The sequence below is a fragment of the Rutilus rutilus genome (genome assembly GCF_951802725.1).
Source record: "Rutilus rutilus genome assembly, chromosome: 20".
In the NCBI taxonomy this organism is placed as follows: domain Eukaryota; kingdom Metazoa; phylum Chordata; class Actinopteri; order Cypriniformes; family Leuciscidae; genus Rutilus; species Rutilus rutilus.
The window spans coordinates 27,338,150-27,362,846 of NC_140225.1; the positions used below are offsets into that span (position 1 = coordinate 27,338,150).

General features: G+C 36.8%; 3 protein-coding genes across 4 annotated transcripts in view; 1 reads left to right on the top strand and 2 right to left on the bottom strand.

The window, feature by feature from the left end:
- The window catches only part of mcph1 (microcephalin 1), a 105,982-nt gene extending 102,008 nt beyond the window's left edge, over positions 1-3,974 (bottom strand). For both annotated transcript variants that reach the window (XM_084390753.1, XM_084390752.1), the window contains exons 1-4: positions 3,767-3,974; positions 3,316-3,368; positions 1,975-2,066; positions 837-955 (exon numbers count right to left, since the gene is read on the bottom strand). In XM_084390753.1, coding sequence (XP_084246879.1) covers positions 837-955; positions 1,975-2,066; positions 3,316-3,340 — 236 coding nt within the window. In that variant the 5' untranslated portion in view covers positions 3,341-3,368; positions 3,767-3,974. The remainder of the gene's footprint in view (positions 1-836; positions 956-1,974; positions 2,067-3,315; positions 3,369-3,766) is intronic.
- A 5,747-nt stretch (positions 3,975-9,721) lies between these two features.
- Positions 9,722-11,043, bottom strand: LOC311280182 (uncharacterized protein). Its single transcript, XM_084392155.1, has 2 exons — positions 10,926-11,043; positions 9,722-10,727 (listed from the first exon to the last, which is right to left on the bottom strand). The coding sequence occupies exons 1-2, from the start codon at positions 10,990-10,992 to the stop codon at positions 9,928-9,930; spliced, it is 867 nt and encodes a 288-aa protein (XP_084248281.1). The 5' UTR covers positions 10,993-11,043; the 3' UTR covers positions 9,722-9,927.
- Positions 11,044-17,050: 6,007 nt separating this feature from the next.
- Positions 17,051-24,697, top strand: part of LOC311279930 (CUB and sushi domain-containing protein 1) — a 682,447-nt gene continuing 674,800 nt past the window's right edge. The window contains exon 1 of the mRNA XM_084391753.1: positions 17,051-17,761. Within this exon, the coding sequence (XP_084247879.1) occupies positions 17,704-17,761 (58 nt within the window). The 5' untranslated portion in view covers positions 17,051-17,703. The remainder of the gene's footprint in view (positions 17,762-24,697) is intronic.

Here is a 24,697-nt window from a genome sequence, read left to right on the forward strand (position 1 = left end):
GCCAATAAAAACGGTGCATCCAAACAACCGCGGAAATCAAATTGAAACCTCCGCCTACTTTTGCTCTGGCCAGCGTAACGCAAATCAATCTGTTTCTGATTCTGAAGGGCTACATTTTTTTTCTCCATTTAATAAAGAACTATTTCGTCAGAAAGATATTTCGTCAGAAAGATATTTCTTGTGAAAGAAATACAGTTACAAATTCAAGCATTTTCAAGCATTTTATCCAAAATTCAAGCACTTTTCAAACCTTGAAAACACAACATCAAAATTCAAGCACTTTCAAGGATTTCAAGCACCCGTACGAACCCTGTAGTAAAAACGTATAATAGCTGTAATAGTAAAAGTTTTCCAGATAGTTCCACATGTAATGCCAGATATTTCATATGCAAGCATGTCAGCCAATCACAGCAGAGGGCGTTTACACTGAAGTCTCACAGCAGACACGCCCCTTCAAACAGAGTGTTCAAACCAGGGAATGAAATCAGGCTAGGAAATATGTATTTGTACATTTGTATATGTATATGTAATAATATATTTCTAAATTATAACAATTTTTTATCTAAAAAACATACTAACATTATAAGGGCACCCCTGGAAACATTATAAAATAATAAAAATAATCCATGGAATGGGACCTTTAATAATGCTGTGCATTAATATTTGGCTCATTGTGACCTCTTGTGGCCTTAAGGAGACAAGCCAAAAGCTTTTTTTTCTCTAACTGAAATAATGCCTTTTAAATTCAATTCAAATTCAGCCATTTTGATAGCCCTACTGCTGGTTTTATTGAGATGAACATGCAGAAGATTAATTGTGTGTGCTACACATTTTACCTGGCTACCCAGTGGACAGAAACAATCCTTACACCCATTTTCTGGGCCTTCTTCCATGTGGACAGGCGGCCATGTTTGAAGACTACATGGGTCACTTGTTTGTTGAGTGTCTTCGATACCTGCAATTTAAAATGTGGTCATTTATTGTACATTTTAACCCTAAAACTGGCAATGTGATCTGGGTGTAACATTTTGGGGCGCAAGAATGATTTTTTCATCAAATCCTTTTATCATTTATCACAGCCTGGTCTGTCTTGAGTATGCTGGTCACATGATTTGTTTAAAAAAATGTTGTGATTAATTAGTCAGCCTGACCTAAATCCAACATGGCTGCCAGTGGTGCAGGACATTCAGATTTTGAGATAAGTAAATATATATTAAACTTACTTTTCTTTTCTTTTGAAAAAATAATACTAACACTGCTAACATTAATTATGAACATTGTCTTAAGGTGCTGAAAAAGAAAATTTATAAAAATGTTGTTCATGTTGTTATTTAGCACGTTTTGAAATTTATGTTACACCTGAGTCACATTGCCACTTTTGGGTATAAAAAAGGGATTAACTTTGTATTCATTTTTGTAACAATCTTTGTATTCTGAGGTCTTTTTTTTTTTTTTACAAATTATAAAATTTACAGGTTAAACTGATACAGCCTGTCTGTCTTGAGTATGCAGTTCACATGATTTGCTTCAAGTTATCTGTGATCAATTAGTCAGCCTGACCTAAATCCAACATTTTTTACCATTTTACCAATTGTTTTTTACCATTTTTATGGTAACGCAAGGTCCGATTTCAAAACGGTTTTCACAGGCTGAATCTTGAGTTTGTAAGCTTTCCAATGATATATAATATGTCATTATATGAGTTGAAGTATAGGATATAATTGTTTTAAACATGCAATGGCAGTTACAGTTATAGATTTTATACCCTAAACAGGCAATGTGATCTGGGAGTCACAACTCATAAAATCCAAAATACATAACATTTTTCAAAAATTCTTTTGGCTATGATTTACTTAAGTCCAGATGATATAAAAAATGACATGAAATTATTTGTTGCTTATCATTTTCTACTCTTGCCTGTTTAAGGGTTAATACAAATTTCGTTTGCAACACAGTAGCCAAAAAAGTTATCACCTCTGCACCCATGTCCAACAGCTGCTGGATGAACGGATCAGAGTAATCCTCCACCCGGCTCGCAGACCACACATCAACATACGCCACCACGTCTTCAAAGGGAGAAACAGAACAGTGGATAAACAAATGCACAAAAAAAAGTTTGTTTCATAATAATAATCAAGTAATGGCACCACTGGCAAATATCTTCAAATGTTAAAACATTTATCACATCCAGGAATAAAGATCTTTTGGTATTATGTGTGGAGGTGTGGCTTATTGATAGCATATTGATATTTCACACTTTCTGAGAGTTGGAAAACCCTTGAACAAGCTAAAGCAAAGCAGCTCAGTCAATTAACTCTGATTTGATACAATATACAGTGCTTAACCAAATTATTAGAGCACCACCCAATGTAAAATTTGTGCCACAGCTGCCCTAAACTAACAGTTTTGGGGATTACCAAATTTTTTTATTTTTATGTTGCTGTAAAGGTTAATCCACCAGTATGTGTAAGCTCTTTAGGCACAGTTGGCCAATTCAAAGTCCACACTTGAGACCTTTTGAACAAATTTGGGATTTAGTGGATTAGCACAAAAGTTTCATCAACAGCAAGTCTTTGGGAACAACTAGAAACTATTTGGAAGTCAATAACAAAAGAGAATGTGGAAAAGTACTGTAAATAAATGCCAGCAAGAATGCAAGCTGTTATCAAGGCCAAAGGACAGCATAACATTTTTTAAATATTACGTTTTTTTAGTTAATATGTGTGAATAAAGACAATTTAGTTGTTTCAGTTTGTTATTTGCCTAATAAAATGACAACACAATTTTTCAGTGTTTTCTCTTTATTATGACAGGTGGTCTAATAAATTAAATAAGCACTGTGCATATAAAATGTTAAAATATTCAGATTTCAAACCGACACTCTGCTATGAGACTGTGTTAAAAAATGTTTTAAGGTTTTAAAATAAGAGCATCCTAGAGGACAGAAAATATCGTTAACACTTTACAATAAGGTTCATTAGTTAATGTATTAACTAACATGAACTAACAATGATCAGTACATTTGTTACAGTATTTATTAATATTTGTTAATGTTAGTTAATAAATATCCAGCTGTTCATTGTTTATTCATGTTTCTTCACAGTGCATTAACTAATGTTAACAAATACAACCTTTGATTTTAATAATGTATTAGTATATGTTGAAATTAATATTAACTAAGATTAATAAATGCTGAAGAAGTATTGTTCATTCTTAGTTCATGTAAACTGAGGTAGTAAACTAATGAACCTTATTGTAAAGTGTTACCAAAATATCTCCTAATTGAAGAAATATCCATCAGTAAGTTAACGTTACCTTTGAGGAATGCAGTGGAAGTCATGACTGATTCTAAAGGTTTCCTTCTAAAACTGCACCAAACAACAGAAAATAAAACATGAAATCTCAACATAAGGCAAGCAAAGCAGATAATAAGCATTATAATATGCATTCAGCAAAGATTTTAACAAAGACATAATGCACAATATGTCAATGAAAAACAAAGCATGGTGATTTAAGTTAAAGTCCAGCAACACATACCCGCATCATGAAGTCTAACTCGAGATCAGCACATGTCAAAATTATTAATCAATTAAGGAGGACAAATATCAGACAACAAAACAGGAGCAAATGCAGAACTTTTACTAACTAACGTTAGATCACCCTAGTTAGCAACTGTCCTATCAAAGAAACCAACATTTTCACACGTGGTGAGACGCAAACATCTAAAATGTTTAGTAGAAAACACCGAGCGCTGTTCATTGCTCACCTTGACTGAAGAATAACGCATCAACAATGCGAAATTATCTTTGTTTTTATATTTTATCTCATTGTGCCGTTGACACACGTTGTTTTCATTTGACATTTCGCGGTAATGGTTCTTTTTCTTGTGTTGTTTTCTGTCGGTTAGCAAACCAGTTTCTGTGCTTTTACCGCCACCTACTGAACTGGAGTGTAGTGATGTTACGTCTATTGACATTGAAAACAGTAGGCTACAATTGTTTTGTGACTGTTCAAACAGCAGTGCCTTTTGGTCTGACATGAATGGCTACTGTTGCATAAAATTTCAATTAATTTGATTGCTCAGTGCTCTAAAAATGACATAATATTTGGTATAATAATGGAAGATGTAAACATTCAGTTTTTACTATTTTCATACTGGGGAAATGTTATATTCATAAATGTAAGTGCCTTAAAACAAAGCCATATTTTTTTGTTGTTTTTCAAAAAGAATTTTGGTTTTACTGTAAATCCTTGAGAATTTTAAAATTGAAAAGTGGAGGAATATTAAATTGAAGAAATGTAGGCTAATTTTTTTATTAGCCTATATAGGCTAATAAAAATATTATTTCTTTCTATTTCCTTTTTCTATTTGGTTCTGCAGGAACCTTAGGCTGTATGGTTACTGTATTGCCTTATTGCAATTTTAGTTGTGCTGTAATAAAAAAAGACCCAGCTAACTTTCACTAATGTTATTTAAAAGTTATGTAAATGTTTGGACAAAACGTTCTTAAAATAATGTTTATGGAACATTCTTATAATGTCATTAATAGCTAATATACTGTCTCGTAATGTTGAGAGAATACGTTCTTATAGGACAACGTTCTCAAGTCCTTTTAACGTTATATTTGCTATAAAATAATAATATATAGTTTTTATAGTTATCATAAAACGTTCTAAGTACAACGTTCATGGAACGTCTATAGGCTACTTGAATTGTCACACTTACCCTGTAACTACATGAAACAAGAGGGTAACAAGCACCCTGTAAATAAGAATAAGAGTATTTCCCAGTATTTCAAAAAATTGCAATAGTTTTAGCTTTACTTGCCTTGAAACATGTAAGCCCAAACTTAAACATCTGCACTTTTGCTATAAAAAACAAAACAAAAAAACAACTGTTTAAATGCATGGATTTGTACCCTGTAATTTTTAAAAAGCCTATAACCAATATGTATTGGTAGCCTACACCATTATTACAAAAAGGTACGCAGTGTTTTTTGATTATTACATTATTACAAAACGGTTACGCAAGGTCTCGCTAAATTGCTCCCAAATGTAAGACTGTTGTATCATAATAGTAGATTAAGTACCCCTTAGTTATATAATACTTACAGTCAGGGGTTAAATTGGGATTTATTATGTGGGGGGGCTCTCCCTAGGGGGGTCCGGGGGTATGCCCCCCCGGGATTTTTTTTTTGAAAAATAAACTATTAAATGGTATTTTCTGGAGAGTTTTGTGCAAAGAAATGGAGAAATTGAGTCTTACATGATATGTGAAAAACTGCAAGGTTAAGAGCATATTTGCATTGTTGTAGTATCAACAGGTATTAGGACATTTAGCATTTACATTACTGTTAATCAGCAGTGGTGGAATGTAACGAAGTACAAATACTTCGTTTCTGTAGGCTTTACTTAAGTAGAATCAGTAGTGCATATGTTTGACTTTTACTTCGTTACATTTTGCAGCAATTATTATACTTTCTACTCCACTACATTTCTACAACGTTTCGTTACATTTTCTGATCAGTTTTCCCCCTGCCAAAACAGGGATTGAAAAAAATGTCCTGTTTTCGGTGCTGATGCGGTGGTGACGCGTTCATGTAGCCTAAGGGTGGCGCTGCCAATAAAGCACCTAAAAGCTGTCACAAAGAACCATCAAAAGTAATGATTATGAATATGTAAAATATAGCAAGGAGACATTTTAATTGTTTATTAATAAACAAGTGTTTTCTGTGTCAGTGCCCTGCATAGATGAAGTTGACGATGCAATCTTCGCAGTAGTAAACTCGCCAGAGAGAAATGCACATTTCATACGGATTAGGCTACACAAGCAGCGGTCTGTTTTCTTTCGTTTTGAAAAGAATACCTTCCAAGCTTTCTATAGATATATTTATCAGGTCTGTCAGGCAAGTAGGCTCCCTTATACGCTGAGTTTCGGTTCATTTATGAGACGAGAGTCCAGTTCACTCGCCGGCGCGTCCGTGTCGTGATTAGGCTATCTATTGTCTATATACTATATTTACTTCTTATTTTTGAAATGAAACATTGATTAAAATTAAGATACAATTAATACAAAACGAAATTAATTTTAAAGAAAGGCTTTGTGCTTTCTGTTTGAGGTCTCAGTGAAAGTTTCAAACAGTCTTTTAGTGCCACATTCAGAGCGGTCCCGTCCGTGACATGGTTTTTTCCTCATAAATGCGAACATGAAAAATAAAATAAAATGAATATGTTATGTTCTGTGGAGAGCCAACCCTTCTTCATCCGGTGGGTAGTACTTTGGTTTGCAGTGTAATTCACAGAATTACAAAAAAATATTTTGCCACCTAAAAGTTAAAGATGTTTTGTGTCACGTCCACGGCATGTGTAGCCTATTTCCCTCATATTAAATATAAAACGCTTGATTACACATTGTATTACCTTGATATAGTGACCCATACAATGTGCCAAACATTTTTTCCTTACCTTGTTATTCAAGGCCAGGGCACTTTTTGTACAACCAACGTTGTGCTGAACTTGACAAAACTGATCTGTTGCTGCAGCGGCGGTCAGTAGCTCGGGTTTTTTTTTTTTTTTTTTTAAGGCAGTAGAAGGTTCTGGAACTTTTGCGCGCTTCCACATCCCGCGCAAATACGGATCTCCCAGGAACATTCATTATTGCTGCGTACATTTATCCATGTCGGAGTTCTGAGTAGTAGCCTACCTAGATGCGCATGGCATGCGCGAGCGGTGCGCGATCATGGTCGACTGACAACGAGATTAAGCAGCTGAACAAGAGTACGGCCGTGTTCCGATTGTTCTCATCTCAGCTCCGCCGAGACAAAATAGACATGCCATTTCAAAATCTTTCATTTATAATCAGAAATATGTTTTCAAAAGCATCACTTTTATCAAATTTTATGTGACATAATTTCCTATAGGCAACTGACTGCAAACGAGCAGGCTTATGTGCCGGGGCTGAGCCCCGGAGAGCCCCGGCCCAATTTAACCACTGCTTACAGTATAAATAATGTTTTAGTTCTCCCACTTCATGTAGGCTCTTAGGCTCACTTAAGCTCTTCCCTGTGAAGGCCTCCCTCCCCTCCCTTTACCTCTCTACAGATAAAGCGTTGTCGGGATAATTCCGGTTCGCGTGGAAGTGATACAAATTCTGTATTATTAATTTTAAGGCCAGACAAGTTGTATGTTGAGGGTTGATTTGTAGGGAAGGACTACACGCCTGCGCACATATATTCAAACGCACATACACTGAACTCGCATGTGCATGCCATCGGCGTTCTCACTGGTTCGTGTTTTTGAAGTTTGCGCGGAAAGAACTTAAGAGTTTTTTGTTAAAACGGTGTCGTGTTAGCGGCCCCTAAGTTAATAACTAATGATCGTTGCGACGTAAGTGAATCAATCAAACTAACTTTAGCTGGACAATAACTTTATTCTAGAGCTGCTATAAAGCCCAAACACTTTACTTTAATTTCCTACTATCGATGTAAAGCTGCTTTGGAACAATCTACATTGTTAAAAGCGCTATATAAATGAAGATGACTTGACTTGACTTGACTTGATATAACACCCGATGTACTCGCTACATCATAAGAAGAATGACATATAGGCATACGCTAGTGTAGGGTTTACTGTAGGGTTTACGCTAGGGTTTACTGTAATCAGCTGGATCCGGGCTGTATCCAGATCAGATGGTGGACCTACGCCTAGACACGACCACAACGCATGATGTATGTATATTGAGTGGTTCCCTACAATATTACAGGATGTTTGTAAGTCAAGCAGTTTCATGAACGCGAACATCCGTAGCGCGCGCCCTAAAAACCTGCGTCTCAGACAGAGCGTGAATACTGAATTGAATTCTCTTTCATGTCTTGCGCTTGTATGGATGAATTTTCTTTTGGTTTCTCTAACCAATACATTTAAAAATTACAAATGCAGTGAAAATACAGGTATCTGTATTGGTACGCGGCATCGACAAGTACCAAATATTAAAGTATCGGACTCATTCTGGAAAAAGTGGTATCAGTGCATTCCTAGTCATAAACCTCATCAGTCTTCATGTGTCCTGTAACCAGAGGCCCGGTGTTAGCTGCATTTGGGATGTTAGTAGTTTTGGGGGATGGTTCACAGACCTTTGTTGGGAGAGTGAGTTTGCCAGATTATTTGTTAAATATGATGAATAATTTGTGTGCATCTTATCGGTCCAGACACTACACTTCTCTATGGTAGTCAGCCCTGTGGGGTGCTTGATGTCATTAGAGAGGCCTTCAAACCAGCCGTAGTGAAATTCGGTATGTCATAGACCTCCGAGCAAAATTCCACACGTTGAGTCGGCTCTCAATGGAGAATTTTCTCCAGGCACAAGACAAACAAAGTCGGCTGTACAACAGAGGCACACGGCAACATCAACACCGGGAGAGAAAGGGCTTGTATTACTTCCAATGTCTAGTTCTAAAAAACAAAGCTAAAGAATGTGAATTTGCACAGTTCACTGAATCACTGATCCGAGACCGCAAAGTGTGTGGTGTAAACAATGATCAAATTAAAGCTCGACTGTCGACTCTTTAATAAAACCAGATCTTGATCTGAACAAAGCTGTGGATATCTGCAGTGCAAGTGAAGTCACAAAAAGCTAAATTAAAGCACTCCATGAGGAAACTGAAGTGACTGTGAACAAACTTAACAAAATAAAGCTAAGAAGTCACCTGAGAATAGTTCTGCTCCAAATGCATGGTCAAAGAATGAAGAGGAATGTACCAGATGCAGTTACAGGCATGAACCGAGGAAGTGTCCTGCAAATGGACAAATATGCTGCAGAAAAAAATCACTTTGCAAGTATGTGCAAAAAAAACAAACAAAAAACCGGAAAGACAAAACAAGGTTCACAGTGAGAAAAGTTCATGAGATTGAACAAGAGGATCACACAGAACTGTTTGTGGGTGCCCTTGAAGAGAAGCAGACTAGAAAGAAAACCGAGACACAGGTTCAAAAAGCAACTGATGCCACAGTTGTGGGGAAAGACACTTAAAGAAAGAAACACTTAAAGTAAACAGAAGAGGGCTTTCTTATAAACTGGATAATGGAGCGGAGTGCAAGGTGATTTCATATAAAGACTTCAGAGCAGTTGCAGGAAAATCTGTGCCAATGTGCAAGTCAAACTGCTTGTCAGTTGTGTACTCTGGTCACAAGATGGAGCCAAAGGGCAAAGTAAATCTGCCAGTTCAGAGAGACTGAGTTTAAGATACATTAAGAAAGACTTACCTGCTATCCTGGGAAGCTCAGCATGCACAGAGTTAGGACTGGTCAAAAAATGTATAAAGTAGACTTTGAAGAAGACACCATGAAGGAATTTGATGATGTGTTCAATTGTTTGGGGTGCATACCTGGAATGCATCATATCAAGATTGAACCGACAGTGTCTCCTGTGATACATCCACCCAGAAAAGTGCAGATCGCGCTAAAAGACCAAATGAAATGGATCTAAATAGAATGGAAAGTCTTGGAGTGATCGAGTTAAATACAGAACCAATGGACTGGGTCAACAGTATGGTGACTGTTGTGAAGCCGAACAAACTTAAAATCTGCGTTGACTCAAATGATTTGAGCAAAGCGATGAAAAGAAAACACTTTCCACTCAAGACAGTTAAAGTGGTGAGTAAAATGCCAAATGCAAAAGTTTTTTTTTCTGTATTGGATGCTACCCATGGGTTTTGGCAAATACATTTACATTTACATTTACATTTAGTCATTTAGCAGACGCTTTTATCCAAAGCGACTTACAAATCAGGACTAAATTAAGCGAGTCATCATGAAGAGGCAAAAGACAACAACAACGCAAGAAGTGTTCAGAATACGAAGTTCAGGCATTATTCAGAGTAGCATAAGCATGATAAGTGGGATTTTAAGGGAAAGGTTTTTTTTTTTTTTTTATGAGTTTAGGTGCTCATGGAAGAGATGGGTTTTCAGCTGTTTTTTGAATGTTGTCAGGGATTCAGCATTCCGGATGAGGGTGGGGAGAGTGTTCCACCAGCATGGAACTGTGAATGAGAATGATCTGGAAAGTGATCTTGTGGCTTTCTGTGATGGAACCACGAGACGTCGCTTGTTGATTGATCGTAGGCGTCTGGTGGGGATGTAGGCTCGTAGGAGTGAGTGAAGGTAGGAGGGAGCTGAGCCTGTGATAGATCTGTAAGCAAGCGTCAATGCCTTGAACTTGATGCGAGCAGCGAGAGGTAGCCAGTGCAGAGAGATTAACAGAGGGGTGACGTGGGCCCTCTTGGGCTCGTTGAAGACAAGACGAGCTGCAGCATTCTGGATCATCTGAAGAGGTTTGGTAGCACATGCTGGAAGTCCGGCCAGAAGAGCATTGCAGTAGTCAAGCCTAGAAATGACCAGGGCCTGGACGAGGAGTTGTGTTGCGTGCTCAGTTAGGAAAGGTCTGATCTTCCTGATGTTGTGCAGCGCAAACCTGCATGATCGAGCTGTCTTTGAAATGTGATCTGTGAAGGTCAGCTGGTCATCAAACGTTACTCCCAGATTTCTGACCGACCTTGATGGTGTGATTGATGATGAATCAAGCTGGATGGTGAAGTCGTGCTGTAGAGACGGATTGGCAGGGAGGACGAGCAGCTCAGTCTTTGCCAGGTTGAGCTGCAGGTGATGTTCCTTCATCCATGTGGAGATGTCTGCCAGACAGCTCGAGACCCGTGCAGCTACTGTGGGATCATCTGGTCGAAATGAGAGGAAGAGTTGTGTGTCATCAGCATAGCAGTGGTAGGAGAAACCATGTGCCTGTATGATGTGTCCCAGTGATGTAGTGTAGATGGAGAAGAGGAGGGGACCGAGAACTGAACCCTGGGGAACCCCTGTGGTCAGTTGATGTGCTCTGGATACCTCGCCTCTCCATGCGACTTTGAAGGACCTACCTGTGAGATAGGATTCAAACCAGTCGAGTGAAGTTCCTGTGATGCCCAGTGATGAGAGGCTGGACATAAGGATCTGATGGTTCACGGTGTCGAAGGCAGCAGACAGATCAAGGAGAATGAGGAGTATTAAATAGAAATACAACTGGAAATTAAACAGAAATACAACTGGATGAAGAAAGTTCCAAACTTTGTATGTTTAAAACTCCTTTTGGCAGACACTGTTTCAAGAGGCTACCTTTCAGTGTATCATCAGCCCCTGAAGTCTTCCAGAAGTGCATAGCTCAAAGGCTCGAGGACCTGGAGGGAGTTGTGAATATCATGGATGACATACTTATATGGGGAGAAAATGTAGAAGAACATGTTGAAAGGCTCAGGCGACTTCTAGAGAGAATCAGGAGCATAAATCTGGAATTAAATTGGGAAAAAATGTAAGAACAGAATGTCAGAAATAAAGTACATATAGGGCATGTACTGAGTTGAGAAGGTTTGAAGCGAGAACGAGACTAAATCAAAGCAATTGTAGAGATGCCTAAGCCACAAGACAAAGCTGCCTTGATGAGGTTTCTTGGCATGGTTCAATATCTTGCAACGTTTGTTCCAAACCTGTCTGAGATAAGTGCGCCACTGAGGAAACTCCTGGAAAGTGTTATACTTTGGCACTGGGAAACTTCAGAGCAAAGGAGTTTTGAGATGCTGAAGTCACAACTGAGCAATGCCCTAGTTCTCAGTTTCTTTGACATCATCAAGGACGTGACTCTTTCTGTTGATGCAAGTTCAGAGGGTTTAGGTGCTATCATCTTGCAGGAAGGACATCCTGTAACATATGGATCAAGATCACTGACTGACTGCCAGAAAAGGTATGCTCAGATTGAAAAAAAGCTTTTTAGCCATGTGAAAAATTCCAGCAATACCTCTTTGGTAAACCGGTAAGAGTGCAGTCAGATCACAAGCCACTGGAGACAGTGTTCAAAAAGCCTCTAGAAAAAGCACCAACACGACTGCAGAGGATGTTGATGAAACTTCAATCGTATGGTAACCTACAACAACTTACACCTACAGCAGATACACTTAGCAGAGCCTACCTGGAGGAAGAAACATCAGCTGTCAGAAATTCCACCGATTTCAGAAGAGAAACTTGAAGCTGTCTAGAAAGCTACAGAGTTGACAGACAACAAGTCAGCATGTAATAATGGCACTGAAGTCAATATTTGCAAGACATGGGATTCCAGATTAAGTTGTTTCAGATAACAGACCGCAGTTTGTCAGTGCTCAATTCAGCAACTTCAGAGATAACTGGGAGTTCAAGTCCAAGATATCCTCAGTCTAATGGGCAAAGTGAAAGAGCTGTACAAACCATCAAAAACCTACTCTAAAAGGTGCAAGAAAGTCAATGAGATCCTTACATTGCTCTTCTTGAGTACAGGAATACGCCTCTAGGAGGAGTGAAGTTATCTGCTGCATAGCTTCTTATGGGCCGTAGATTGAAAGCCTACCAACAGCGAGTAAACTGCTACAGCCTCAACTGCACAAAGATGTTCAGAAAAGCCTGAAGGACAGGCAGTTGAAGCAAAAGTTTTACTATGTTTGTGGGGCAAGAAACCTGCCTACTCTGAGTGAAGGAGAAAGGGTGAGACTGAGAGCTGAGAATCGTTGGCAGCCATAGTGGTGAAAAGTCTTGACAAGCCGAGGTCATACCTGGTTCAAACACAGGGTTGAGAAATCTAAAGAAGAAATCAAAAACACCTGCTCAAGATGAAAGAGTTGAGTTTCCAGAATTCAGGCATTGTCACCTGTACCAACACCTGCAAAGATGTCTTCAATGCCTGAAGATGTTGCTAAAGAAAGGTGAAAGTGACATGTTCTGGTAGAGTGGTTAGACCTCCAAAGCATTATTCTAGCTAAAGTACATAAGTTGTTAACTAAAGTAAAGTAGAGACTGAGATCTGTTCATCTTTGTTTGGAGATTTAAATTGCAATACTGATTTTCTAATTTGCATTAAGAGGTGGTAAAAAGTTTAAGTTTGTTGTTGTGTGCAAACATTGTTTAAAAAAAAAAAAAGGAAGATGTGATGTATGCTGGTACTTACCATGTGATTACTTCATATCACTATAGTATGAGAAAGTAAAAGTAAAAGATGTCTCAGTATACCTCATCCTTCCCTTGCGTTTTGTAACAAATCCTTCCATCGCGGGTCAAAATGACCCAAAGCCCTACAATTATACTTAATTTTTCTTTTGTCCAGAAAGCTTATTTTATTTTATTTTGATAATATTTTTTCAATTTTTTAATGCAATATTTTTGGGAGATTGTTTTGTTATTTTTTATTTTATTTACGTTTAAATTACTAGATTGAATGAATAAATAATCAATAAATAGTAATTTAAGCACATTTCTTACAGTCTTACAACTAAAATTCAAACTAATTTCATGCATAAACCTTTTAATTCAGCAAAACATATCTTACATTGGGTGTCTTTGCCGACCTCTTGTGGAAAAAAAAAATATATATAACATGATATTTCATGACTCTAACCACTAGATGGCCTAGATGTTTCCTCTGGGTCCTAAATTAATTTCTCTTCAGTATGCATTCAGATACACATCATGTAGACATTATAAAATATCTTTTTTTTTGGTAAAGTTTTAGCATTTTAAGTTTTAATTTTGAGCATTTTTATGTTTTTCTATGTGCACTGAAGCATTCCTCACATTCCATTCTTTCTATGGGGGTCAATTTGGGGTCAAAACTCCTCGAATCCATTGAATTTTTGTGTGTGTGTGTGTATTCGTGGTTCAAGTGTGACAAAAGTCATGGGGTCTTGGACCCCTCCGATGAACACTGAATTTTTATAAAAAAACGTTTGCCTCAAAATGACCCGTGGGAAGGATGGAGGCAAGGAGGCAAGACACACTTATAGGTCCAGGTGTTATGGTTTTTATAAAACGTAATGGGTGCAGTTGTATGATAACTATGACACTGCAGGCTTGTGTCTGCCATATTATTAACATTTTTATGAAACTTTCATTTGCTTCACTACATTGCAAATCATAATAGCAGATTTTTTTCCTCCTCTTCATTTCAGGAAAAATGTTCCTCATTATTTTAAAGTGAAGAAATTGAGATCTTCTCTGTGACCCGACAGTGATGTCAGTTTCATGAACAAATCTTTTGAGCCGATTATTTTCAATCAACTGGTTCACAAATAACATAAAATGGTTCACTTGTGAATTAGACTGATTCAGAATATTAAACTTGCAGCAGTTAACAAGGGAGTCAAGTGAACAATAAACACTTGATTTGGTCTTGTCCCGCTCAAATGTGCTAAGATCCAGGAGTAATATGACATTCTCAGATCAAGTGTGCTCCTAAAAATTCTTAAAAATGTCAGACTGAGCTCTAAGGTCTAGGCTATTTTATTTGTGTTGCATTAGAAACCACTCTTTTACTGGAATAATATTTTATTAGTGTTCTCTGCTTTAACTTAAATAGCCTACAGGGTTTGTGTACATCGTCCACCGTGAATCAACATTTATTAATTTATCTTGCCATTGTGGGATGTAGGCTATGTTGTATTGCCTGTGCATTATAATGAAGACAACTCCGAACACATTTCCTATCATGTATGCCTATGAAAGACGATCGAGCCAATCAGAGTAAGTATGGGGTGGAGCGACAGGTATAGCCCCGCCCCGTTCTGCAGGCTGCAGCCATCCTTCTCAAAATATCAGCACTGCCAGAAGGCCTCTCCGCCAATCAGATTCGAAGACCTGAACTAACCAGTGTACTTTCCCCTGAACTGCATTTTCAAAAGCTATATGCTACATTACCACTAAATTGGTAGCTAATCAAAGTTTCTCTGTGTGCATTAGAAGAAAGCATGAAATGAGTACAAACACAAGCTCACATATTTTTTTTCTATTTGTTGCTACATAAATATGTTAGTGTATCTTTCAGATACTTATATTAAATGTACTTTACATATAATGTATTTGTCTTTTTCACTCGAAACATACAGTACTAAATAATTGAATAATTATGCAAGATGCTTACCATTGACAAACCTGAATATAATTAGATTAAAGCATGCACTTCCGTCAAAAACAAGTCAAAGGGCCCTATTTTAATGATCTAAGGGCGCAAGTGCACTTAGGGCGTGTCTGAATTCACTTTTGCCAGTTTAACATTGGGAAAAATGGTCGGCTCGCCCGGCGCATGGTCTAAAAGGGTTGTCCCTATATTCTCTTAATGAGTAATGGGTGTGTTTTGGTTGTAACATGCAATAAACCAATCAGAGTCTCATCTCTCATTCCCTTTAAAAGTCAATTGCGCTCGCGCCATGGCGGATTCGCTATTTACATGACGGAATTTGAGAGCGAAAAAAAACAAAAAAAACTGAAGACTTCTCTAGCGAGGAAAACGCAAGCAGGCCATCTATGTGACAAAGTGTAGGCTACGCGCGTTGCGGACCCGCCTATAGGCGCATATTAATAACGTGCTCTTTAAAAAAAAAAAAAAAAAAAAAAAATTCACCATTCACTTTAGAGCAGGTTTCAGTTGCCTCAAAATAGCAACACGTCAGCAATGAGCCTGAACACACCTCTTTTTTCAGACCAGCACGCCCATGGGCGCACAAATGGGCTCAAATGCATTTGCTATTTAAACAACAAAACACACTTCCGTCGCCCCTGGCACTGCATTGCGCCGGGTGTATGATAGGGCCCAAAGGCAGAAGTGTTTTTTTTCCTTTCTTTCTCATTTTATCAGTTCTAAAGCAGCATCTCGGGCTTCTGCTAGGAAAAAGGATCTGGAACAGGTGGTGCTAAATGTGTCCTTCATAGAAGGCACAGGGGAGGGAACATTATTATTTTCCCTTGCTAGAGTCAAGGACAGCTCGGTTTCAGCACCACAGCATGGACAGCACCACTGATCTCAATGTCAACATAGACACATTAAAGCACTCAAGCACAACAGATACATTTATTTACTATTGGAACAATCAAACGACTGATAAAAACAACAGCTCTTCTTAATAAAGTACAATTCTGAAATTCTAGCTGTGTGATAATCTAAAAAAAGAAAAAAAAAGAAAAAAGATTTTATAGAAACCCTCTAACCAAGAGGGGTTCCTTAAAAATGCGTTTCAGATGTTTAATTTAATTCGTTTTTAACCATTTGCCTAAAAAGCTTTTATCCTAAAATGGGTCGTTGTGTTTGGATATAAAGGTTCCCTACGTTTTTTTTCTTTTTCTTTCTTTCTGTAAAAAAAACCCAAAAAACAAAACACAGGACTCTTTTTATCAGTCAGATAACCCTAATAGCATAATAAAATACTTTGCTGATGATAGAATATGAAGTTTTAGTATAGAAAAATGCAAGAAATGTGCAGAGGCATTTACTGGTCGCGGACTCCCGGATCCCTCTATTCAAATCCACAGACATTTTCAATGCATTAACCTGAGTGTCAGTGATCAATAGATGGCAGCATAGCCTCATTTTAAATCGAGAATGAACTTCTCTCTCAAAGTCGAAGAAATACCATCGGACCAACGCATTTTGCCACCATTATTTAACATTAATAAATATTGATAATAAATCTTAACTGTGAGACATGTCTTTTGATGAGTGCTGCACTCTTTTCCAGAGAGTGTGAGTCTGAACATGTGCATTATATATGGTTATGGTGTGGGGGGTGCAGTAAGAATGATTAACTGGCTTTTATATTAAGCTAAATATTCCTGTCACGAGGTTGTCTAAACACAGTTGTCATCAAAACAGATTCATCCACATACCCCCAGACATAAATGTCGTGCTCATCCTAACATTGTGATCCTGAGAACTGTTGCTTCTTATTAACTATGATATTACAGCTTGCAAGTCAGTGATGTTGCCTTGAACGTGTCACCCAGAAGACCCTAAAGGAAATGTGTATATGATTTATATTAGAATTTGTCGTAATTTGGAACCATTGCTAATCGAACATGACTCCTAAAATAACCAAATAGAATCTTACTGGATTAATTGTAAATTCAAACTGGATGCTCTGATTATTGAGTTATAGCCTACCAATTGGATATAGATACAGGAATTTTTTTTTTTTTTTTTTTTTTTTTTTTTTTTTTTTTTGCATTTCTTTGGATATCAAGTAGCCTACTGGTCTCATTAACCTATTTAGAATAATAATATTAATGTTTACTAAATATACGTAATACTGTTTCGTTATATTATAAATAATATGTTGTATATTTAAGAGAATTAAGATTCCGTTATGATTAGACCCAAATTATGAGCGAAATTTCATTAGGAATCCCATTCGCTTTTTTTATGGCATGACATACAATTTTATGGCTACTTTTCCAGGTATTTCTTCCGATCGTTCCTTTTAAATCATATGGCTCACTTAAAAGCGACTTTATGAGGTGATGTTTTTATGTGGACCCATAATGGTCTGTGGACTGCCGCACCAGACTGTAGATCTCCATCCATATTCCCCTGTATCACACATGATGGTTGAGTCCAGCGCCTTCCTCTAGATGCGGACTGCCTCATCGCTCCATTCTGTCTCCACGGTTTTGAGCGAGGGAATCACTTTTGGTTCCAACACCACCGTGTCTCGTCTCTGCAGTGGACATTCTCGGTGATATGAGAGCTAATATAGACGAATCCGTGTGCCATCGGCGTCAGATGTTCTTGCCAAAGCTGGATCTCTATGCATTACTGTGATCGGTGAAAATAAAACGCAAGACACCGTGGCGCTGCGTGGAATTACAGCGGACACCATGGGCTCATTGAAGCACATCCTGCTGCTTTTCGCAGGTTTTGTTGCCGCAGCTCACGGTAAGTTGAAAGTCTGTTTTATAAGCTGGGTGTCATTGCCATTATTCCCTTTGAGGAATAGGACTTATCTTGGGTATTTCTGCAAAAGTCCTTTCAGACCTTGAATATACGTGGATGTTCATTTTGCATTTGACGAAGCCATATCAAAACTTGTATATGGCAAGCAAAAAGTGTTTGAATAAGTTATGGCACAATATAGGCCTATACCCTATATACATATTACCAATAAATACACAGGGAGGTGACGCTTAAATGTTGTGAGCATAGACACCTTCTTAACTTCAATCTGAATGTCTGATTGAATGAGAGACAAGATTGCTCCCGAGAAATCCCTAGGATATTGCATTTTGATTGATTATAAAATCAATTTATTTTATTTTATTATTTGTCACAATGCCTGTTAGACTTTAGGGTTGAGCAGGGGAGGGAGAACACGCGCTTCATTATTTTCCTGAGAATTACATCATGTGATGTATTACAAGCAAAAAATATCAATAAATAAAAACAAACACAAAACACGAAGGCTATTTTACATCACACAGATGTGTTGGTATAAACTTTTTTTGGATCACAGACAGCTGTGTTGTGTTAAGAAAGGCCTTATAGCCGTCTGGTCTTCCAACGGTTTCCATTGAGGTTCTACGCATTATTTTATTTTAGTATGTCAGTGGATTGACTTTGCAGGCTGTCAAAATCGAATTTAAATATTTACAAAGTATATTCTGTGAAGGAGCTACGATTTGATATTCAGAAGGAAGAATTTGAACATAAAACATCCGACAATGAAATTGATAGGAGCCTGATGTTTATGATGAGGTAGCTACTCCACTTGTAACTAAGGCTATATGGAGATTTATACATTTAGATCGTTGAATGCATTGCGTCTCTATTTAATCTATTTTTTATTTATTTTGCATATTTTTTTTATTAGACAGGTTACACATTTCATAGGATATACGTCTTATTGTTGTAGCTACAACTATTGTAGATTATAAAGTGTTGTTAATGCTGCTGGTGTGTGTTTGCAAGGAATCTTTTAGCTCAACAAATCGTTCTCCTTTTTAGCTTACATACAGTGATTCATGTGTTTCATTTTGTTTCTTGTAAAATCTACAGTATTTTACAATTTTAGTCAAGGTTTTACATTGTACTTTAACAATACTTACAGTATTGAAAAAAAATACTGTAAACAATATCATACTTTATTTCTAGTGCAGCATGGGTATATTATGTTGTGTTTTTTGATACTTGTTGTTTTTTTCTGTGCTGCAGAACTTATTTTTGGTTCACCTTAGCAGTTTATGTTGTTGGTTTATTTTGTAATATAAATGAGACAGATTACATATTTTGTTCATACTCAAGCTACGAGTATGAAAATAATTATTTTATTTTATTTTAAAGTTAGTGGAATTTAGTTTTGCCCCATTGTGGATGTTACTGTGTAAGATGTTCCATGTGTCTGAATTATTAGATTCATTTTGAGTAACAAATAAGTTAAAAACTTGAAGATTTATTTCTAATAGTATAATATGACCTTCATGTCTTCTTCTTCCTCTCTCTCTCTCTCTCTCTCTCTCTCTCTCTCTCTCTCTCTCTCTCTCTCTCTCTCTCTCATGATGTCCCTGTTCATCAGAGCCAATCCTGACCTCCCTGGGGCCCTAAGCAAAATTCTGTTAAGGGGCCCTCCTACCTGACCCATTAGCCATGCAAACCATTTGCCATTGCCACACAGTCACACCTGACACCCCAGTGCTCCCACTACATTCTTCCCTCCTTTAACTACTAATGAAAATGGAATTCCTGATATCAGAAATAGACATTGTTACTAGAAAAAGTACATTCTTAATATCAAAAATTCACATTTTAAATTGTACAAATGTAATGATTGATATCAAAAATGCCATAGCTGCGTTTTAAATGATAAAAGCAATAGTTGATACTTGATGGTTATAATTTACTGAGGGATGTGCATCCATATTGACCAGTATGTCCAGCCAATCAACATTTTAAATGCAATAGAGCTTATAAATCAATAGTCAATGTCAATGCTTTCCATCTTGTTTTATTGCTGACTTGGAGACTACAATCATTGTCTTGTTTTAAAAGTATGTGCGCCTATAATGAGGAGTGCCATCACGCTCATATTGTACTGGTCCCCACAGATGTTTTGCTGGAAAGTGCGCGTTTCATTTCGTGCACGCGCATATGAACGCATGTGTTAACATGCAATGGTTTGCAATGGTGTTTGCAACGGTGTTTAACGCGGTTATCTTTTCCGAGCTGCAGTTTATAAACAAACACCGTTGCCCTTTGTCGTTTATCAAACGTAATAAATAATTTCACTCTCACTTTTTTTTTGTCAGGCACAAAGTCACAGAACACAGCCCTGGAAGTGTTCGGCATTAGCAAGCAAGACAGAAAGACCAAAAGATGCACTGCCCAGCTGGGTTAGACAGACAGACAGACTAAAGAGAGATGCACATCAACTTAACTTTACTGACATCAAACTTGGAGAGGAGGGAACCCAAGTCTACCTGATAGCTGTTCCCGCAATTCACTCTCATGGTGTTTTTTTCCCCGCTTAATTTTCTCATCATTGTTTTAAACTTTGATTGACGCGCTTTGACTCGAGGGGGAGGAGGGGCCTTGAGTAATTTGCGGGGCCCTACGCAACTTGCGTATTGTGCGTATAGGGCTGATCGGCTCTGCTGTTCATACGATTTACTGTAATTGTTTCAGTCGTTTTAACGAAACTGTTAAAGTATTCAACGACTTGCTCATAACACAATACACTTTCTTGTCGCCACCTACTGGCGTAACAGTGTAATGTACAGAAAAAGTCACTGAACAGTGAACGATTCTAAACAAATCGTTTAGTCAACAGCTTTATAAGAGCCACTGAGATTAATCAAAACTGATTTTGATTTTGATTATTGATTATTGATTTTCTTCTTCTTCTTCTTCTTCTTCTTCTTCTTCTCCTTCTTATTCTTCTTCTTCTTCTTCTTCTTCCTGAAGAAGAAGTACTTAAGTCCTTATTTTTCTGCCCTAAAAGTGTATGGGCCTCAGTGACCATAAATCGTAGAGACCCCAAAATTGGCCGGATTATACACCGTTACTCAGGTGCAAAGACGCATACCCGTTCGACACTAGGTGGCTCTATAATGATGCAGTTTGCATTTTGGATCATAACTTAGGGTTCCTAAGAGCTAGAAACTAAATTTAATTTCCGCCTATACAGTATTTAGCTTTTTCCATATTTCTGAATTTTGAATTTAAATTCTGAATTTACATTCTGATTTTAAAAAACAAAACAAAAACAAACAAATAAACTACTTTTTCGAATTCCTCCTAGGCTGATCTTCACCAAAATAGACACACAGCAGTTAGGGATGGTGCTAGCAAAAAGTTTGTTGTGCGCATCCTAATATTGTAATCCTGAGAACTGTTGTTTCTTATTAACTATGATCTTATAAATGATTTACGATGATACTACAGCTTTAAATCAGTGATGTTGCCTTGAATGTGTCACGCAGAAGACCCTAAAGGAAATGCGTATATGATTTATATTAAAATTAGTTGTAATTTGGAACCAATGCTAATCGAACATGACTCCTAAAATAACCAAATAAAAGCTTACTGGATTAATTGGAAATTCGAACTGGATGCTCATTTGATTCTCATTTGATGAGTTATAGCCTACCTATTGGATATTGTGGAATATGAAGGCCTAACTCTAGTCAAGGTTTTTGTATTGGAATAATGTCTTGCTACTTGCTAGTTTTTCGAACTCCTCCTAGGCTGTTGGTCCGATCTTTACCAAAAATAGGCACACAGCAGCTAGGGATGGTGCTAGCAATTGTCAAAGCATTGAAATGTTCATAAATTTTTACTATGTCCAAGCTTAATGACTATAATATTATTATTATGTCTATATCTTGTCTGCACAAAGTTCAAACTTCTCAAAACATTGTACGTATGGAGATCAAGTCATTTTGAGCAAACATGCTTAGTTTCATGAATTTATGATGCTCAGGAGGCTAACAGCAAATTCTAAACTCTCAGTCATTTCAACTGAAAGGTAAAGGCTGTGATATTAATTAATATTAATGATATTAATAAGGAATCTTTTAAGCCTAATCTATTTTTCCTTCGGTTTTCATTCCTTTGAATGGAAATAAATGCATTGATAGTTCATTTGTATAGCAAAAAGTTTTCTCAAAACGATTTTTTATGTTTTTAAAAGAAGTCTCTTATGCTCACCAAAGCTGAATTTATTTGATTAAAAATACAAAACACCCCCAGTAATATTGTGAAATATCATTACAATTTAAAATAACTGTTTTCTATTTGAATATATTTTAAAATTTAATCCTGTGATGCAAAGCTGAATTTTTTAGCATCATTACTCCAGTCTTCATTGAATGAATGAATGAATGAATGTGGCATTTATACAGTGCTTTCATATGTACTACTGTACACCCAAAGCGCTTTACAATCATATCAGGGGATCTCTTCTCAACCACCACCAGTGGTCGGTTTGTCACATGATCCTCCAGAAATCATTCTAGTATGCTGATTAGCTGCTCAAGAAACGTTTATTATTATTATCAATGTAATTTTTTTTCAGGATTCTTTGATGAATAGAAAATTCAAAAGAACAGCATTTATCTGAAATAGAAAGCTTTTGTAACATTATACATTACTGTTCAAAAGTTTTCGGTTTTTGGATCAAAAGTGACAGTAAAGACATTTATAATGTTACAAAAGATTATATTTTAAATGAATGACATAGAACTTTCTATTCATCAAAGAATCCTGAAGAAAAAAATTGTACACAACTGTTTTCAACATTGATAATAATAATGTTTTTTGAGCATCAAATCAGCATATTGATTTCTGAAGGATCATGTGACACTAAAGGCTGGAATAATTATGCTGAAAATTCAGCTTTGCATCACAGGAATAAATTACATTTTAAAATATATTCAAATAAAAAAAAGTTATTTTAAATTGTCATAATATTTAACAATATTACAGTTTTGTCTTTTTGTACTTTTAATCAAATAAATGCAGCCTTGGTGGGCATAAGACCATTGTAAATGAGAAAGTGTTCTCAATGTGCTTACCTGGGTAAATAAAGGTTAAATAAATAAAAATAAAAGACACTTCTTTCTTAAAAACAAATGTATATATATATATATATATATATATATATATATATAAATAATCAATTGCATTTAAAATTTGTATTTATATATTTTTTTATCTTGTAATACTCAAGATAAAAATTCACATTGATTCTCCAAAATAATGTAGAAACAACATAAAGACAGTAGCCTATTTAAAAAAATTTTTTTTTGTTTTACTAAGCACTATAAATGAAGGACTGTATCACTAATACTGATATTGATGTCTATTACATTAATTGTTTTCCTCAATTTTATCCATTAATTATAGCCATTTAACATTACAATAACTGAAAACTATACATTTTAACAATTGATTAACATTAATGACACAGACAACAGCAGGTTTATTAGGCTGCTATCACTTCAAGACCTGACACACATGAAGCGGGTCTGACATATATTTCCTGACAACTCATTAGGCTCATTTAACACTTTTAAACTCATTTAAGACTGCGTATACGAATATAATCGACAAAACAGGAATTTTACATATTTTTGTTTTTTGTCCGTTCAAGTGAAAAAGAGAACTCAGTGCAGTGCTGGCGTGCTGTCTGTGGCATTCTGTGCGTGTGTTTCTGGTGTTTGTTCCGCTTCACAGATAGCGTGCCAGTACAGATTAGGGTTGCGCGGTATACCGGTGACTTGACTTAATTTCGATACTTAAGCTGCTCTTCCGAAGTTCACCACTTGGTGGCAGTGTGCAACCCAAACTGACACGGCTTGTGTGTGCGTTGTTGGTATGAGCGCAAAGAAAACTCTCAAGAGCTCCCAAGTACTACTGAATGATCTTAAAAAGACGTGGGGCAAGTGATTTCCATCAGCTGTCCCGACAGGCTAGCGATAGTGTTGTATAGCAGCGCACAGCTCGCTTAAGCTGCCTTTCCACAATTTCCGACATTCGCATATGATTGTCGCATTTCTCCCCCTATCGGCAGTCGCACGGAACTTTGAAATTGGTCGTGAAGCAACCGTTATCCTCTGCGTATTCACCATGGTAAAATGAATGATTTTAATTAATCTAATGCATACGAATATATCCACACAAAACAAATGACCCCCTGTATGTCTAAAATAAAAACATAGTAGATTTTATAGAGCTAATCAACATAAATAATTGTATAGTTATAAAACAATTATTTCTGCCTTAATTATTAATTACCGCTGTTTTACAGAAATAGAGTTTACAGAATAACGTTAAAGTGGAAAAATATTGGCAATTCTAACTTCCCACTCCCACTAGTCTTGATTAGAATACATCCGTGACATCCGGTCAGCCGGTTGCATTCGGTCTAGCTGCAGGCCCGCAGAGGTTCAAATTGGATCAGAAATTTTGATCTTGCTTGATGTTTGTCGGAGATAGTGTAAAAGTGGCTTTATAGTGCAGGTGCAATGTCTTTTGAAGCCAGAAGCAATTTGCGCATTTTGAGAGATAGAGAGGGGTGACGCAGTACTGCTGAAATTACTTATCACAAAAACGTTTTCAAATGACTGATTTAATGTGATAATCTGTGTTGATTAAGTGATATACACTTTATAAACGTGAAACTTGCGAGAATTACGTGCAATAGCCGCGCCAAACTTGTATTAGATTGTGGTACTATACCGAAGCCAAAAGTAGTGCAAACTGTAAGACAAACTGTAATAGGCCTACATGACAGAAAAAAATGGATGTTGCGTAATTGCGTATTTTTTAAGTGTTAAACTGAAAAATTTTGATCGCATGCCCTAACACGTTAATTTTGCC